The sequence below is a fragment of the Pyricularia grisea genome, assembly GCF_004355905.1.
Source record: "Pyricularia grisea strain NI907 chromosome Unknown Pyricularia_grisea_NI907_Scaffold_7, whole genome shotgun sequence".
Classification (NCBI taxonomy): domain Eukaryota; kingdom Fungi; phylum Ascomycota; class Sordariomycetes; order Magnaporthales; family Pyriculariaceae; genus Pyricularia; species Pyricularia grisea.
The window spans coordinates 2,625,735-2,641,869 of NW_022156720.1; the positions used below are offsets into that span (position 1 = coordinate 2,625,735).

A 16,135-nucleotide genomic window follows, 5' to 3' on the forward strand; every position below is an offset into this window, starting at 1 on the left:
CACAAGCAACCTCAGCCGCCACCTCCATCAGTCTCGGACCTGATCGGCCATCTACCTATGCAATCACTTTCTCGGGAATCGCATCATTAATTAGGTTACCTGCCTGGAAAGACATTTGTTTGAATCGCTTCGGTGAAGTCTCCCCATCCCAACGGCGCAATGGCGGACCCTCGAGAGTCGTCGTCCTACTCGGTACTGCCGAGAATCAAGTACAACACCATCGGTGGTGTCAACGGTCCGCTTGTCATTCTCGACAATGTATGATTCGCCGAAAAAAAACAGCCCAATCGAAACGGGGGCAGCCTTTTTCTGACAGTTAGCAGGTCAAAAACCCCAGCTACAATGAGATCGTGTCCCTCACCCTGCCTGATGGAACCACGAGGTCAGGACAGGTTCTTGAGGCGCGAGGTCAGCAGCTTCCATCTCCCATATAATTGTGATTGAGTTCCAAGAAACATAACTGACAAGATTGGGGGGATGAAGGCAGCCGTGCCATCGTACAGGTAATATAGGAAGTCAATGCGAATTTACGCGACAGAGGTTGACAAATTGGACAGGTCTTCGAGGGTACATCAGGCATCGACGTCAAGAAGGTATAACACGCTTCATCATCGTCATCTGTACCAGACAGACTCATGCTAACGGGAAAAAAACCTAGACAAAAGTCGAGTTCACCGGCGAGAACCTGAAGCTTGGTGTTTCGGAAGACATGCTGGGCCGCATCTTTGACGGATCTGGCCGACCTATCGACAAGGGTCCCAAGGTGCTCGCTGAAGACTTTTTGGACATCAACGGACAGCCGATCAACCCCTACTCCAGAGTATGTTACCCGCTAGCCCGCTCTCGCCAGATACATTACACCTGCAGGTGCTGATGACTTCTCCAACTATGTACAGGTGTACCCTGAGGAGATGATCTCGACTGGTATATCCGCCATTGATACCATGAACTCGATTGCTCGTGGGCAGAAGATTCCTATTTTCTCGGCTTCAGGTCTACCGCACAACGAGATTGCCGCCCAGATTTGTCGGCAAGCCAGCTTGGTCAACAAGGAGGGTGTTACGAACAAGGGTGTTCACGATGGCCACGAGGAGAACTTCAACATTGTGTTTGCGGCCATGGGTGTCAACTTGGAGACTGCCCGCTTTTTCACTCGCGATTTCGAGGAGAACGGCAGTTTGGAACGCACAACCCTCTTCCTGAACCTTGCAAACGACCCAACGTAAGTCCACGGTAGACGCCAGACAAGACGCTACGGATGCCAGTCTTGAGCTAACAATCACTACAGGATCGAGCGTATTATCACACCCCGCCTTGCCCTCACCACCGCCGAATACTATGCGTACCAGCTCGAGAAGCACGTGTTGGTTATTCTCACCGATTTGTCCTCGTACTGTGATGCCTTGCGAGAGGTCTCGGCTGCACGTGAAGAAGTGCCAGGTCGCCGTGGTTTCCCTGGTTACATGTACACGGATTTGTCCACCATTTACGAGCGCGCAGGACGTGTCGAGGGGCGAAATGGATCCATTACGCAAATTCCCATTTTGACCATGCCCAACGACGATATCACCCACCCGATTCCCGACTTGACTGGTTACATTACCGAAGGTCAGATTTTCGTCGACCGTGGTCTTGACAACCGTGGTATCTACCCACCCATCAACGTCCTGCCGTCCCTTTCTCGTCTCATGAAGTCGGCCATTGGCGAGGGTATGACGCGCAAAGACCATGGCGACGTTTCCAACCAGCTTTATGCAAAGTACGCCATTGGACGTGACGCGGCGGCCATGAAGGCTGTCGTTGGTGAAGAGGCACTCTCGGCTGAAGACAAGCTCTCCCTCGAGTTCTTGGAGAAGTTTGAGCGCACTTTCATTAACCAGGGTCCTTACGAGGCGCGCACGATTTACGAGTCTCTGGATCTTGCCTGGTCTCTGCTTCGCATCTACCGGAAAGACATGTTGAACCGTATCCCCGCCAAGATCATCAACGAGTACTACCAGAGGACATCAGAGCGCAAGGGCAAGGCCAAGGCACAGGACAAGCCGAGCGCCCCTGGAACCTCAGCGGCCGGAAACCCAGCGGAGGAAAACTTGATTGATGCCTAAGTAATCATGGACTCGCCAGCACGATGGGGATAATAGGCAATCAGAATCAAAGCTGATAGGAGGAGCAGCATTGTTGTGTATAGACATTTGAGGAGTTGGTATTTTTTCCGATGGCTCGTCAGAGTGTTATACAAGTTGTGTCGGTGTTTGTTAGGCATGCAAGATTTTAGCACAATTCAATCTTCTTGGAAACTCTGACAAGTCAAAGTAGAGAACGCCATGCCTGGCATTGAGGCGACAGGGGGAAAGAAAGCAAGGCAATGACCAAGGTAGACAAGTCAAAGTGTGTATTTGTCACCCGATTTACACACAGGCGCGCGCAATGACTCAAATACTTTGTTTCGCGTGAGCTAGAGCTCGTTCTAGAAGCACAAGCCTACCTCGCATTTCAGTTTTCATAATCGTGATTGATGGAATTCTCCGAGAATAGAGGCCAGGGTAATATTATCGGGCTATTTCAGCAAGCCTGAGGAAACAGCCGGACTAGGCACTTTGCGGCAATCAGTCAAGTTGGGAGTTAAGCAGTCTGCCTGCGCGGTTGGCCATTTTACCAGGATCTAACCCCGCATTGTTTCCCTGTCGCCGGTAAAAAAAACATGGGGTACTGCGGGGTATAGCAGAGGTTAGTGCCGCTCCAATAGAAAGGGACAACGAAGGTCGGGGCAGACGTCAGTGAATGTAACAACACCTCGCCTATTTTTTTTTTTTTTTTTTTTTTTTTTTTTTTTTTTTTTTTTTTTTTTTTTTTTCTTTTTTCGGGTGTTATTTGGTAGTGATCCGTTCCATCATCCTTCTCGTGCCGAACTAGCGGTATCCAACATCTTGAATCCCGGCTGTTTGGTATGCCCTGTTCAAAGAAGCATACTCCATTGGACGGATTTCTTGGGGCGATTGTTGCGGAGGCAATCTCGGCTGTTCTGAGCAACAAAAGCAAAGGCAGTAGAGCTAGTAAATAACTACCAGGTCTGGTATAAACAAACGATTCGAGGGCAAGGATGTATTCTGGGACTGGAGTTGTATCCGTATGGTATCCGTACATGACTACTGAGTACATGACCGTGGCTAATTAGCTCACGGTTGGACACTCACATTTGACTCGAGTTTTTTTTTTTTTTTTTTTTTTTTTTTTTTTTTTTTTTCTGACAGGGAAAAAAACTCTGACAGTGAGAAAAGTAGACCATGACCATGACGCGGAAATTGTGGTCGGGGTCGATCAATATTACCCGTTAAAACCACAAGCAAAAATTCGGTTAAGTTGACTAAAAAGTATACTCTACAGTAGTTCATGCCAACCAGTACAATGCCTGTCCTGCCAACTGCGAGTTCTACAAGGCTACAAGCTTCTCTTTTATGGATGAATGCAACCTACCCCAAATAACAAAGCGAAGCGAAGTGGGGAATCGAGGTGCCTCATACGACATTCGGTAGTAGTACCTGCCTAGGTAATTCTTGTTCTAACAGATGCTCACGTAGAGCGTATGTGACGATCCCCGAAGAAAACGACGCCTCGAGCCTTACATTTTTTTTTCTTTCCCCTGTTAAAATGTTACCCGGTGATGATGTGGTATGGGCAGGGATTGGAAGCTTTCCACTTTCCCCGCTCGGAGTAAAATACACCGTGACGAATCGCCTGAATCAACCTACTACCCTCGAGGTGAGGTGCTAGCAATATGTGCAGATCCACGTCTGGTCCAAGTATAAAATGCATCTCACCTGCACGTCCGTTTGACTCGGCGGTCGAGCCTCTCCTTTCCCTGGTCTCCCGCCCACTTCGCTCCTAAAAAGTCAATTGGCCCTAACTGAGCCCGAGCCCATAGCCAATTCCTCAAAAGAAACCGGCTCTTAGTCAGTCTGTATAGGTAGCAGACTCATCTGATCGTCAACATGCGAGGCAGTCTACTTGCTTTGGCCGGCCTGCTGGCACCTTTCTGTGCAGCACAGGCAAGCGGAAACACTACCCAGTCGACACCGAAGCCTGATAAGGATGGGAAGTACTGGATCTATGGCAAAGGCATCTCGGCGGCTTTCGTCCCGTACGGAGCCTCGATAGCCAATCTGATGATCCATGACAAGCATGGCATCGAAAGGGACATCGTCACGGGATTTGACAACGCCACCTTCTACACCGAGGACAAGAAGCATGATCACTTTGGTGGTATTCCTGGCAGGTATGCGAACCGCATCAAGAACAGCACCTTTGAGATCGACGGTGTGCAGTACAAGATTCTGCCCAACGAGCACAAGACTGCAGAGTTCCCCGAGGGGCTCAACACCCTCCACGGAGGTCCCAATGGGTGGGACTGGCGCAACTTCACCGTTGTCTCGCACTCCAACGACAGCATCACCTTCTCCATCCACGACGCTGATGGTGAGCAGGGCTTCCCTGGCGAGGTGGTGTCGTATGTCACCTACACCTTGAAGGACATGCAGTGGGACTTCAAGATCATCGCCCTCTCCTTGACCAAGAAGACGCCCATTATGTTGACCAGCCACACCTACTGGAACCTTGATGGCTTCTCCAACAACGAGACAAACACCATCTTCAACCACACCTTCCACATGCCGTATGGTGGCCAGAGGGTTGCTGTCGACAACATCCTCATCCCGACCGGCGACATTCTGGCCAACCAGCGATACTCTGTCAACGACTTTTGGAGCGCTCCCAAGCAAATTGGTGCCAACATGACCTCTCCTGATCTGCTTGGCAACTGCGGTTACAACTGCACCGGATACGGTAAATCCCTCCCAAAAATGAGAGGTCTTTGAGCCTTGGCTAGTAGCGTTTCAATATGTAAACTAAACTAACATTTTTCTGTGATCACCCACAGACAACTGCTGGCTTGTCAACCGTGACCAGAGCGGCCCCTTCGATTGGCGCGAGAGCGAACCCGTGGCGAGCCTGTCTTCAGCCTGGTCCGGCATCAAGCTCGACATCTACTCCGACCAGGAGGCCTTCCAGATGTACTCGTGCGGTGGCCAGGACGGCACCATGCCGCTCAAGAAGACCCAGGGCATTAACGACAACCCGGAATTCCCTCGTACCATTCCCCAGTACGGCTGCGTCGTGCTTGAGGTCCAGGACTACATTGACGCCATCAACCAGCCCAGCTGGGGACGTCAAAAGAGGCAGATCTTTGGCCCCAGCGACGACCCTTATGTCGTGCAGGCCAGCTACCGCTTCAGTGTGCAGTAAGCGCACTTTTGGGAGAAAGAGAAGAGAGTTATGTTTATATGAGGCACGTGCGACGACGAGTTTTGTATATGTGATTTATTTCACTATCGTGGTTGCCGTGGCTTCGAATGTCTCACATGGCTATAAATAATAATTATTAATAGTTGCCGATATGTATCCAATGTGTTGCTGTACTTGAATGTATGTAAATGGTAGAATTCCGTTGATTCTATGGTTAAGACTAGAACTAGAGAACCCTGAGAGAAAAAAAAGAAAAAAAAAAGTAAAAGAAAGTATGAACGTAAAAAAGGGCCAGGAATAAATTAGTAAAACTAAAAAAAAAATAAAAGAAAGTACTTCGCTCAAATGCCTTGCGGTAAAAAGAGGAAAGGAGAAACAATCGAGTACCTGTACAGAACCGTAGAAGAAATCCATGGGTGATTTTGGAAATGATACATGATAGAATAAAAATATACATCGTCTGTCGAATTGTAATTTTCGAGATGTCATTTTTCATTAATTGACCATAATCGAAATTTGTCGCATTTATCTCACAGCGAGCAATTTTGCAAGAAATACATGTCCAACATAAGAAAAAATTGCACAACACCCCCCTCAAGCCCATCAGTACACTACTGTAACATCACAAAAAGTTGAAGAGAAAAGAAAAGAAAAAAAAAAAAAAACAAAAAAAAAAATGTCAACGGCAACGCTCCACCCCCGCCAGCCATTGAAAAGCCCACAACATAATCCGCTACCTCCCGTCCTACATACACCTACAGGACTTGCTCTGCTCGAGCTCCAGGGCTCAATCAACACAGGCGAGGGATCAGCGAGTGAACTCGCCCCCGGGACCATCACCCAGGTCGGCCGACTCGACTTTCCCGAATACGTGGCTGGCAAGTCGGAGGATGGCGGGTCGTGGATGAAGCGTGTTTATCTATACGTCGGTACCAATCAGAGGCTCACCGGCGAGATCAAGAAGCTTCCGAGACCCGTCGCCATCATTCGGAGGCGGAGGAAGGGTGATGTGGAGGACGACGAGGTTGAGATGCGGGATGGGGGTGAGGACACCCACGAGAAGGACGGTGCTGGGGACGAGCTAGAGGTTGTTGAGATCGTCAGATACAAGCTGGTGTTTTCTCAACGACCGGAACCGGTGGGAACAGAGGCGAGCTAGCCGGCCAGGGCGCCGAAGTCACAGCACATCATATTATATCATACCACATGAGTTACAAAGTCGACATCAGACAAGTACCCGCACTACACTGATGTGATATGAACTGGCGATGGTTTGATTACGGAATGATCACCTTTTTAACATGACAAGGGGTCCTGCGGACTCTCTACATGTATCAAATAATACGAATGCGCGAGGCAGAAGAATCAACTACTGAATGGCATGATGATATAAGGCAATCTATTGGTATGCAACGCTTTAATTTCTAAACCTTACCTTCAAAGCTACTTCCGCGCTACTGTACCACGGAGCTTAACCGTATGTTCGTAGAGAACGTCCTTGAAAGCGAAAAGGAAGGCTGCAGTCAAAACGCTCTGGCTGACCTTGGGACCAATTCCTGTAACAAAACGCACACAAAACATATTAGCAAAAGAAACCATGCCATAGAAACGAACAAAATCAACAGATGATACTTACCCTTGTACAGTCCGGCATACCCCTCCTCTTTGATCACTCTCCTGATAGCCTGCGTCATGCCCTCTTTCCTTCCATTGTCGGCAACGTGCATTTGACTCTTGACGGTAATGTAGGGGTACGTAATTGAGGTCGCAAACAGTTTGCCCAGAGCACCTAGGAAGAAGGCCACGGTAGGTGTGACGCGACGCCTCTTCTCGACCGCATTCTTGAGCTGCTCAAACAGCGTGTACTGCAAAATGGGGTTGATGACCAGGACCAACGCCGGCATGACGCCACGGAACAGCGCCTGGGGACCCTCGTGCCTCAACAGCGCCAACAGCGTGGCCATGGTCCCCGGCGCGGGCTCGACCTTGGGCGCCGTGACGACGCTTGTCTCCGCCTTGTCTGCCCCGTCGGCCTGGCCCTCCTCTGTGGCCTTTTCCTCGTCGGAAGCCTTGGCGACCTGCTGCTTCCGCGTGGTCATGCGTGTGTTGACGACCCAGATGGGGTTCGTGATGAGGACGGTGGCGGACCCGGCGAGGGCGCCGGCCAACATCGACTCGACCGTCGTGAGCTTGCTCGAGGCGCGGCCGGCGCGCACGGCGGCCTTTTCGAAAAAGGCGCGAGTCCACTCGTACCAGTAGTAGTAGACAAAGTTGGTTACGGTGATGCCGAAGAGGGCCGACGAGAGACCGGCGTACAGGCCCGAGGGCCCCTCGCGGGCGACGATGGTGCGGACGGCATCGAGGAACGCGCCCGCGCTCTTTTTGGAGTCGGCCTGCTTGGCCTCGACCTGTGCTCGGGTGGAGATGGTTATCAGAGGGTAACTACAGGAAATCTCACAGAGATAAAATGTCAGTTTGTGATTGCGTGCCCATAAATGAGACGCAAAATCGAGAATTCACAATGTTCCTGTCGCGTGCATGCGGGGGGGTGTCAAGAAGCAAAAGACTAGCCGCATAATATCAGACGTACGTGAGGATCATGGATAGGAGACCCCCTCCTGCGCCGGCGAGTGCGTGAGCGACATTGTCGTTCTGGGGGATGACAGGCTTCGAGGCGGCAACCATCTTGCAGATAGAACAAAGGTTTAAGTATGGAGCCTGCACTTTGTTATACTAGTTTCAGTATCGTGAGATGAAAATGGCGTCACCGCGCTGTTGGAGGAAAAAATACAAAAAAATAAAAAAAAAAAATAGTCTTGATCCTTTGGTGTAGAACTAGAGAGGGCGTGGAGTTTTTTTTTTTTTTTTTTGTTGGCTAATACCGAGAGCAAACAAGAAAAAAGCGAGTCAAAATATCCGTGAAACCCGGCGCGTTGAAACTTCGCCCGGCCTGGCTGGGAGTGCAGCTAACGATGTAAACATCATGAATCTCCTGTTTAATGGCATGTGTCTGTGACGTGCCCCTCCAGCCAATGTCTATCTTAGTCTGGCAACCAAGGGGTCGGGTGTCCTAGTTCAAACCGAGGTCCGATCTAAGGGCGCAGAGCGCACACCAAGTCAGCTTTTTTGGTGGCTGCTCCACTTCCCCGGCTTCGGCTTAACGTAACCGGCTGCGTTCATGCAGTTTGCGCAGCACATGGGACCCAAGAGCCGGATTCACTAAATGAGCCTGTTAGGTTCTTATCCGTATCTTGGCCGATATAACACTGGTGAGCCAATTGTGTCTGCAAACTGGGATTTTGAATCTGCTCTATTGTCTGATCCTAAAAAGAAACTACCTAGTTCTAGCTAGGCCTACTTATAATAGTAAATTTTGTTGAACGCTTTCATCTATTTATTCTCAAAAGATGCAATGATGAAATTAAAGCCGCTGCTGACCGGGCGAGTCTCAGAGCTGCACGCAGGGAACCTCTATCAAGGTAAGGCCATTCACCACCGGTAGGTGGCAAGGTAATTAACTGGTAGGTACCTACAGTAGCTGTCGTTTTACATGTGATTTGATGTGTCTTGACTGACTCGAGTCTCGGGCGGGTCGGCATGTCCAACCGTTGTTGCATTACTACCTAAGGTACGTACTTGCAATAAAATAAAAAGTAACCCACACAGGCTTGGGCAAATAAAGTATTCTGGTCTCTAGGTTGATCTCACACCAAATAGAAAGGTAAGTAAGTACCTTGGGTATCTTACGCCCGCTTACCTACTCCCTACATACAACCTCCGTACAAGATTGGTTTCATCCATATGAATGGGGATTTCTCTCCCATATTCAGAGATGGCAAGGTTAGTTATTAAGTTAGTATCTTAACCCTAACCCAGATGCCAAGTCGCATCCAACTCCAACACCACCAATCCCATGAGCACCCGAGCCGCCCCTCCTGCAGCAAGGGAGAGGAGGAGTGAGAAATGAGGATGAAATGGAGACAGACACAGAGAAACCACCCGGACCATTTGCAAACCCTTGAATGAGCCAATCTGAAAGTGCTATTTTTGGTTCCGTTACCCGTTGCCGTCACCTCCTGCAGCCGCAGTTCCCACCCAGAGGCCGACCCTGAGCCAAGCAAGCTTGGGGTGGCAGCCTAAAGGTACTGACGGACAGCTGTCTGCGGAGATGAAAGGTCTCGTAGCGACTCATTGGCATCATCGCTTGCGCTTTTGATTTTGATTTCGATTTCGATTGCAGAGGCACCACACACACAACAGACACACACACACACACACACACATACATAAAAGTTGAAACCCTAAAATCGCGACGCGTCCTTCTCGCCGGCATCCCCGCCATCACCATTGTCGGTCCGGACATGACCTGAACTTCATTGAAAACACAAAGTACCAAAAAAATAATCAACAAGGCCACCACCACGGCTGTTTGCGGTAGTACAGTGCGCAACCCGCCCACCCGCCACCTGCCACCCTCAACAGCAAACTCCTCTCGTATGTAGCTGGGCTGGTTCAATTCAAGGCTAGACGAGGTGATACAGACCGCCAGCCTGTGAACCTTGATTTAACCCAATATCCCCGCAAACCCCTTCGAGTTTGCGGGAACGAATAGTACAGCCATCCCCTCAATTGAAACAATCCTTCTTTTTGGGGCCTGGTGTCGTCGCGGGACCTCCGACATAAGGCCTTAAACCCGGATCATTTACCCTAAACTGGACCCTGACTGCCGGTCCGGGACGCTTGTGAGCGTCTATCGACTTTCTCGTTTGTTAGGTCCCTTACCCAAAGGCTGGCAACCCGTCGGTAGCATATCCCGGGGGTCTTGGGTGGATGCCGATGAATTGATTCCCAGCGCATCTCCATATCTGTCAGTCTCTGGGGATGGACTGCGGGCTCTATATCTGTCGATGCTCAGCCCTCTTGGAACCGCACGCCAAAACATAGTCCTATACACGTGCGCGAGTCATCCCATTAAACGCCCTTTAGCGTCTCAGTCCCTCCCGATAACTCTGCCCGAAGCATCTTCAGACGGGATTGTTTACCTCCCTGTATCCTATCAAGAGAGTTGATGCCTGATAGCGGCCTCTTGCGTCACCCAAACACGCACACCTCGCTTGCTCACGGCGGTATGACCGCTTCGTACAGTGCCATGCTACAGCGATCAACAAGCACCGCTGTTACCACTGGAGGTCTTCTATCGCCTGCCGCTCCAACGCCACGAGCTATGGTTACTTCGGCCACTGCAGCAGCACGCAGGCTGTCTCTTCCTTCCCGGCACGCAATAACGAATGAAACCATCGGCGACGCCTATGTCAGCTTCATATTCTATTGCAATCCAGCAGTGCCCCCCGGCACCGACCCCTCAGCCCTCAAGGAAGCCTTCTGGCTGCCACCCAAGAGTGAAGGCAAGACTTTTAGCACTTACACTCTGTACGAGCTTATTGGGAAGCTGAATGAACGGGACGAGGTCAAGACTTGGGGCGACCTGGCTCTCCGTCTTGGTGTCGAGCGTCCCAAGGCCGAGAAGCAACAAAGCGCCCAAAAGATACAACAGTACGCGGTGCGCCTGAAGCGCTGGATGAAGTCTATGCATGTAGATGCATTCTTCAACTATCTCTACGGCGAGGAAAACGAATACTTCATGGAAATACCACCAGAAGGAACTCCCATCACTGATGTCTCCCGGGACGGCGTGGCGCCCGAGGATGACATGGCTTTGCGCGCCCTTCTCCCTCATATACGGCCCAGAAGGGGCAGAAGGGCACGGGATGACGACGAGTCAGGAGAATCGCCCGCCAAGGTAGCCAGGATCGAGATGGACGAATGTCCGCCAACTGCCGATCGGACAGACGCTACACATGACCATTGGTCAGCTCTGCCTGGCAATCTTGGTGGTGACCTGAGGAACGTGCAAGGAACTACCAGCCAAGCTTGGACGAACGATTTACCTCCACTATCGGCGCACCCTCGGTCAGCAATCACACCTTCTACGAAAGCTCAGTTCTGGGCTGATGAACCCAAGTCAGCCATCATACCCAGCCGCGCAGGCCGTACCGGTCACAAACGGCATGGGCCAAAAGTGGTCTCGTCGGCCTGGAAGAGCGGCCAAGGCACGAGTGGCAAGACACGCGGACGGCCTCCCAACAGTCGTGTGTCAAACAATGAAGGCGCCTCGGCTTACCCCACAGACACACCAACCTCGGCCGCGCCGAACTGGCCAACAAGTAATAATAATACAGATCTTGGTTGGAGCCGTGGCGATTTGCCAACGACACACGAAATGCCCCAGTCTAAAGCATCCCAAACGCCACCCGCACCCGATGCTACTCCGCCAGCCCTTCCTGCCCTGAATACTGCTCTTTCGATTCATGATCTGCAGCAACAGCTGCACCCACAGCCCGGCCCGCAGTCGTCTTCTCGGCCATTAGAGAAGCCCAAGGGACTTTCATTGCATGTTCCCGAGAGGGTTGGGAATGAGGTACGATTAGCAACTCCTCCCCCGCCTACCGTTATGGTCAATGGACAGACGCCTGCTCCATCGGTTCAGCGACCAGAAGTATCGGAATCCGAAATCCCACAGGCTCCAAGCGTGCGGCTCACGCCAGAAGTCACGTCATCCGTACCACGGCCGGACCCCAGCACCAGCGAGAACGACAAGCCCAAAGTTTGCTTCAAAGACCTTAGCAACCGTACCAACATGGACGAGCTCGAGGGCTTCTTCGCGCACGAGATCATGACTGGAATCTGGCGGGACAAGGACGGCAACAGATTGCCTAGCTGCAGTGTGGACGAAGCATTTGCTATAGTCCGCAAGGTCATCCAGAGCCTCTTGGACGCTGCAATTACGGAGGTTGGATTCATGCTCAATGTATCTGCTCTTGCCGGTGGCAAGGTGCTCATGACGACCTCATCATTGCAGATCACAGTAGTTGAGGAGCGGGAAGAGGAGACTCTTTACAGTTGCAAGTGGCTTTTGCAACTCGGTGACCTGAAGGGGGATTTCGAGATGCAGGAAACAGTAAGACATGATACATGGCGGAAGCCGGCAGACCTGAGGCGGAATGTGGTCTCAGAACCTGATGCGTCTGTTCCAAAGGCGTCACGATCAAATGACTCCAAGGTGATGGCCGCATCGGCAAGCCAGGGCACCTCAGGCGGGACTACTCCAAAGCCAGGAACCGATTCGGCCAACTCTATGGAACCGAATGGCACCGAATCCGCCGATTACTGGAAGGAGAAGTACCGGGAACTGGCCGAAATGTATAAGCGGAAGGACAAGGAGCTGGCCCGAGTGCAATCAGCAGTAATGAAGGCTTTGCAGGACCCACGTGCAGACCGACTTTAATTTGATGGATAGGGCTGGGTGTATGAATAAACAGAAAACGAAGCGTTATGATCATAGCAAGAGTTTTTTTTTTTTTTTTTTGGATACCCAATTTGAGCATACTGAAGGCTGTACCCCAGATATAGTTTTAGTAAATAGTTTTCTGAGCGGACGTTGGCTTCGTTATGAATAAACGACACGGCATAGTTGGTAAATGAGCATAACTACCTACCTAACTAGGTACCGACCTAGGTGACTGCAGACACTGAAACCTGAACATTATAATTACTCGACACGGTAGTTTTGGGCGAAAATGAATCCTTTCCCCCACTCCCAATCGTTATTGAAAGCAGTTGAAATATCCATGCACAGCGAGCGTTGTTTACATGTCAATGACTACACTACATTCAAGTTTCACCAGCTTTTATGGACTGACCGGCTACACTCGGATTTTAATTGAACTGTACAAGAATTTTTGACAACTTACCAGGTAGGTATCTACCTAGGTACCTAATCCCGTCCACCCCTAAGCCACTACCCAGGTGATCTTTCACTTTCACAGCTAGTATTGTTCGCTTGACTTCACTCACTAGGCGGGAAGCAAGCCTGGAGGAGCAACCCCGCTCGGCCGCCACATGTCCCAGACATCGGTTTGTGTACCCATTCCAGGCTAAGGATTCGTCTACCAGATCTGAACGGCGGAAGTAACTATAATTGATTAAGCACTTTACTGTCGCCGATATTTTAGAAACCTCGTGTTTTCCTTACCCAGAACTCGCAACCTCACCAGCCGAGGGCAGCCTCGACGGGACGTAACAGCAGTCTTGAAAGCAGCCATGGCATCTACAGCAAGCATGTCCGTAAATATAGCCTCTACTGCGGGACCGTCCGAGTCACCACACCCACGGACCGAGGCGATGGACGCGACCGTGCCGTCATCAGCCGCATCGACGGCGACGACGCAAGACAGGACAGGGTCCTCCACATCCCGATCCCCACCGCCGTCCGCATCCGCGGCGTCGTCGGTATTCTCCGCCCCGACTTGGTGGCCACAGCTGGGCTTCCGCGGATCACAGGGCGGCGGCACAGCCACCACGCTGGCCAGCGCGACTGGCGCGTCGTCCAGGGCCCATGTGCAGGCCTCGATCCCTCCTCCCGTGGCGGCGGGGCCCTCGGCCAGGCGACCTCCGGACTTTGGCCTGCCGACGTCGCCGACGTCTCCCGGGTACCAGCAGCAGCAGCAGCAGCAGCAGCAACAACAACAACAACAACAACAAGCCAACAATGTCGCCGAGGCGCGCGCGGCTCTCGAAGCCTCCATGGCAAACATTCTGGACCGTGAGCTCGTGCCCCGCGCCACGGCGCTGCACCGCGGCGAGCGCGTCATCAAGAAGCAGCAGGCCGACGTGGTGCGCGCCACCGGCTCGCTTCGCCAGGCCAACCGCCAGCTCGAGGAGGTGGTTGAAGACGTCAGCTGGAAGCTGAGGGAGGTGGGCGACCTACAGAACTGGACCGAGCTGCTGGAGCAGCGCTTCCTGGCCGTCGAGGAGACGATGCGGCTGGTCAGGGAGGGCGACAGCGACGAGGGCAGCTGCAGCAGCTGTCGGTGCTCAGAGTGCTGTTCGGACTGCGGGGGGAGCGACTGGGATGGGAGTGCTGACGATGGTGAAGAAGTGCCGGATGCCAACCCCCGCAACCGAGAACAGGGAGACGCTCTGAAAGTTCCTGACGGACCAGAAGGACTTCCGGGCATGTCTCAGCCCATACAGCAGCATCACAATGATGACGACCCCCTAGTATCGAAAACAACCTTTGTCGATCCCTGTTGTATACCACTTCCCGAGGAAGACTGGTCGCCGGTAGACATCGACATAGCCTGCCAGGTACCATTGCCCGAGGACTCTCTGATCAAAGAGCACGAGGATTCTTCAGATGCATGGGTTGACCAACAGAGTACCACAATATCTGTCGAGGAGTGTCCACCTGCACAATAAGCAACTGGTCTTTCCTTGGACCATGTTAACGTTTTTCTTTTTGAGATTTCCTTGCTTTTAAAAGTCCAACGACTCACGACATTATGATTACGCAACGATACAATATTCTACTACAAATTGTTTCAACCTGGAGTTGACCTTGCACACCTCTATCTGCTCCAAATTGACCTCCCTGAAGTGTCAGAATGAATCATGACCTCTTTTTCAAACGCACAAGCCACCGATAGGCATTTCCCAACAACGAGAACATCTTGGAAACGAATAAATAACAACGGACAGAGTGGTCAGACTAAAGCTGAACACTGTCAAGCCATGCATATTAAATGAGACCAGGAAGCATAGTGTAACGCTTCTTCTTGTACTTGTCGGGGAACAGCTGCCTCAGCGCCCTCTCCTTCTGTATCGACCAGATCATCATGTAGTAGCCACCCATAACGATAGTGATGAGGGTTGTCCACGACCTGGAGACCAAGATCATGCCGACCCAAGCTATGACTTCAAACATGTAGTTGGGGCATGTGACCATGCTGCTCCCAACGCAGGAGGGAATGCCCTTCTCGGTGCTACCAGGAGCGCGCAGGTTCGCGAGGTGGAGGTGGACGATGCCGTTGCAGACCTCGCCGTAAACAAAGAGGGCAAGGCCTAGGTAGTCCATCACGCTCAGTTCCGAGCGAGCGATATCCTGGAAGAGAGGAACACCCCCAAAGAGGCTGTAGTTGGCCGGCGCATAAAAGACGAAACTGCAGGCCAAGCCAGCTGACACCCAGTATAGGAAGCAGTTGCGGAAGAGGGCAAAGAACGGCATCGTGTTGGCCGCGAAGCGGTGGACGAAGACCGTCTCCACCTCGCGCTTCATAAAGTGAATTATGAAAAGGGCGAATGAAAGCTGTTGGATCGTTGTCAAGGCCGGCAAAGGCTTGCCAGAGGCGGACCCGGGATAGCTGCCTAGCGCGGGGTAGATGTAGTCTCGACCTGCGGCGAAGATGCAGTGAAAAAGGATCGGGCCAAAGTATTCAATGAAAAAGACCGTCCGCCAGCCGATTTGGGGACCTGCATGACCGGTGCAAAGAGCCAGCTGTTAGCAAATGATATCCTCAAAAGAACAATGTCTAGGGTGTTTTTTTTTTTTCTCTTTTCTTCCTTACCCAGATCCTTCACCAGCACCTCTCCAGCAGACAAAACATTTGGCAGATCCTTGATTAGGGCCTTGCGATCCTTGAGGATAGAATTGGTCTTGGGGTCGTGGACGCCTATGCGGTTGAAATCTGAGACCTTGGCCTCTTTAGCAACGGCGCGCTTCACATCCTCGACAGTAGCGTCGGTGGGGAGCTCGATGGACTCGGGCAGACGCTTGAAGCCGCCTTTCTTGGAGCGGTTTCGCACCCTTAGGCTCAGTCTTGCGGCCATTTTGTCAAGCGCGCAACGTAGCTAATGACGGGTTTTGATAGTATGTATGTATTCGTCACAGATCTCAAGAACCAAGTGAACATGTGGACAAAAACTTCCGGAGCGCGTCCAA

At 51.6% G+C, this 16,135-nt stretch overlaps 7 protein-coding genes across 7 annotated transcripts; 5 read left to right on the top strand and 2 right to left on the bottom strand.

Annotated features, from left to right (window-relative positions):
- Positions 1 to 11: 11 nt before the first annotated feature.
- PgNI_09799 (uncharacterized protein) lies at positions 12 to 2,389 on the top strand. Its single transcript, XM_031129781.1, has 7 exons — positions 12 to 258; positions 324 to 408; positions 484 to 503; positions 558 to 593; positions 659 to 820; positions 897 to 1,222; positions 1,289 to 2,389. Exons 1-7 carry the CDS (start codon positions 160 to 162, stop codon positions 2,103 to 2,105), a joined length of 1,545 nt encoding a protein of 514 aa, XP_030977967.1. The 5' UTR covers positions 12 to 159; the 3' UTR covers positions 2,106 to 2,389.
- A 1,265-nt stretch (positions 2,390 to 3,654) lies between these two features.
- On the top strand, positions 3,655 to 5,414 carry PgNI_09800 (uncharacterized protein). The gene is made up of 2 exons (XM_031129782.1): positions 3,655 to 4,839; positions 4,934 to 5,414. The coding sequence occupies exons 1-2, from the start codon at positions 3,990 to 3,992 to the stop codon at positions 5,296 to 5,298; spliced, it is 1,215 nt and encodes a 404-aa protein (XP_030978028.1). The 5' UTR covers positions 3,655 to 3,989; the 3' UTR covers positions 5,299 to 5,414.
- Positions 5,415 to 5,974: 560 nt separating this feature from the next.
- PgNI_09801 (uncharacterized protein) lies at positions 5,975 to 6,457 on the top strand (the record flags this gene model as incomplete). The annotated part of the gene is made up of 1 exon (XM_031129783.1): positions 5,975 to 6,457. The coding sequence occupies one exon, from the start codon at positions 5,975 to 5,977 to the stop codon at positions 6,455 to 6,457; it is 483 nt and encodes a 160-aa protein (XP_030978086.1).
- A 220-nt stretch (positions 6,458 to 6,677) lies between these two features.
- Positions 6,678 to 8,171, bottom strand: PgNI_09802 (uncharacterized protein). Its single transcript, XM_031129784.1, has 3 exons — positions 7,889 to 8,171; positions 6,935 to 7,740; positions 6,678 to 6,854 (listed from the first exon to the last, which is right to left on the bottom strand). The coding sequence occupies exons 1-3, from the start codon at positions 7,981 to 7,983 to the stop codon at positions 6,742 to 6,744; spliced, it is 1,014 nt and encodes a 337-aa protein (XP_030978087.1). The 5' UTR covers positions 7,984 to 8,171; the 3' UTR covers positions 6,678 to 6,741.
- Positions 8,172 to 10,366: 2,195 nt separating this feature from the next.
- PgNI_09803 (uncharacterized protein) lies at positions 10,367 to 12,643 on the top strand (the record flags this gene model as incomplete). The annotated part of the gene is made up of 1 exon (XM_031129785.1): positions 10,367 to 12,643. The coding sequence occupies one exon, from the start codon at positions 10,367 to 10,369 to the stop codon at positions 12,641 to 12,643; it is 2,277 nt and encodes a 758-aa protein (XP_030978088.1).
- An 815-nt stretch (positions 12,644 to 13,458) lies between these two features.
- On the top strand, positions 13,459 to 14,616 carry PgNI_09804 (uncharacterized protein; the record flags this gene model as incomplete). Its single annotated transcript, XM_031129786.1, has 1 exon — positions 13,459 to 14,616. The coding sequence occupies one exon, from the start codon at positions 13,459 to 13,461 to the stop codon at positions 14,614 to 14,616; it is 1,158 nt and encodes a 385-aa protein (XP_030978089.1).
- Positions 13,802 to 16,129, bottom strand: PgNI_09805 (uncharacterized protein). The gene is made up of 2 exons (XM_031129787.1): positions 15,762 to 16,129; positions 13,802 to 15,666 (listed from the first exon to the last, which is right to left on the bottom strand). Exons 1-2 carry the CDS (start codon positions 16,021 to 16,023, stop codon positions 14,936 to 14,938), a joined length of 993 nt encoding a protein of 330 aa, XP_030978090.1. The 5' UTR covers positions 16,024 to 16,129; the 3' UTR covers positions 13,802 to 14,935.
- Positions 16,130 to 16,135: the final 6 nt, after the last annotated feature.

Coding starts and splice junctions, on each gene's coding strand:
- PgNI_09799 (XM_031129781.1), top strand. CDS start 160: ATGGCGGACCCTCGAGAGTCGTCGTCCTACTCGGTACTGCCGAGAATC. Junction 259..323: donor CGCTTGTCATTCTCGACAAT/GTATGATTCGCC, acceptor GACAGTTAGCAG/GTCAAAAACCCCAGCTACAA. Junction 594..658: donor CAGGCATCGACGTCAAGAAG/GTATAACACGCT, acceptor AAAAAAACCTAG/ACAAAAGTCGAGTTCACCGG.
- PgNI_09800 (XM_031129782.1), top strand. CDS start 3,990: ATGCGAGGCAGTCTACTTGCTTTGGCCGGCCTGCTGGCACCTTTCTGT. Junction 4,840..4,933: donor TTACAACTGCACCGGATACG/GTAAATCCCTCC, acceptor GATCACCCACAG/ACAACTGCTGGCTTGTCAAC.
- PgNI_09802 (XM_031129784.1), bottom strand. CDS start 7,983: ATGGTTGCCGCCTCGAAGCCTGTCATCCCCCAGAACGACAATGTCGCT. Junction 7,741..7,888: donor CTCCTATCCATGATCCTCAC/GTACGTCTGATA, acceptor GATTTCCTGTAG/TTACCCTCTGATAACCATCT. Junction 6,855..6,934: donor GTATGCCGGACTGTACAAGG/GTAAGTATCATC, acceptor GTTTTGTTACAG/GAATTGGTCCCAAGGTCAGC.
- PgNI_09805 (XM_031129787.1), bottom strand. CDS start 16,023: ATGGCCGCAAGACTGAGCCTAAGGGTGCGAAACCGCTCCAAGAAAGGC. Junction 15,667..15,761: donor GGTGCTGGTGAAGGATCTGG/GTAAGGAAGAAA, acceptor CCGGTCATGCAG/GTCCCCAAATCGGCTGGCGG.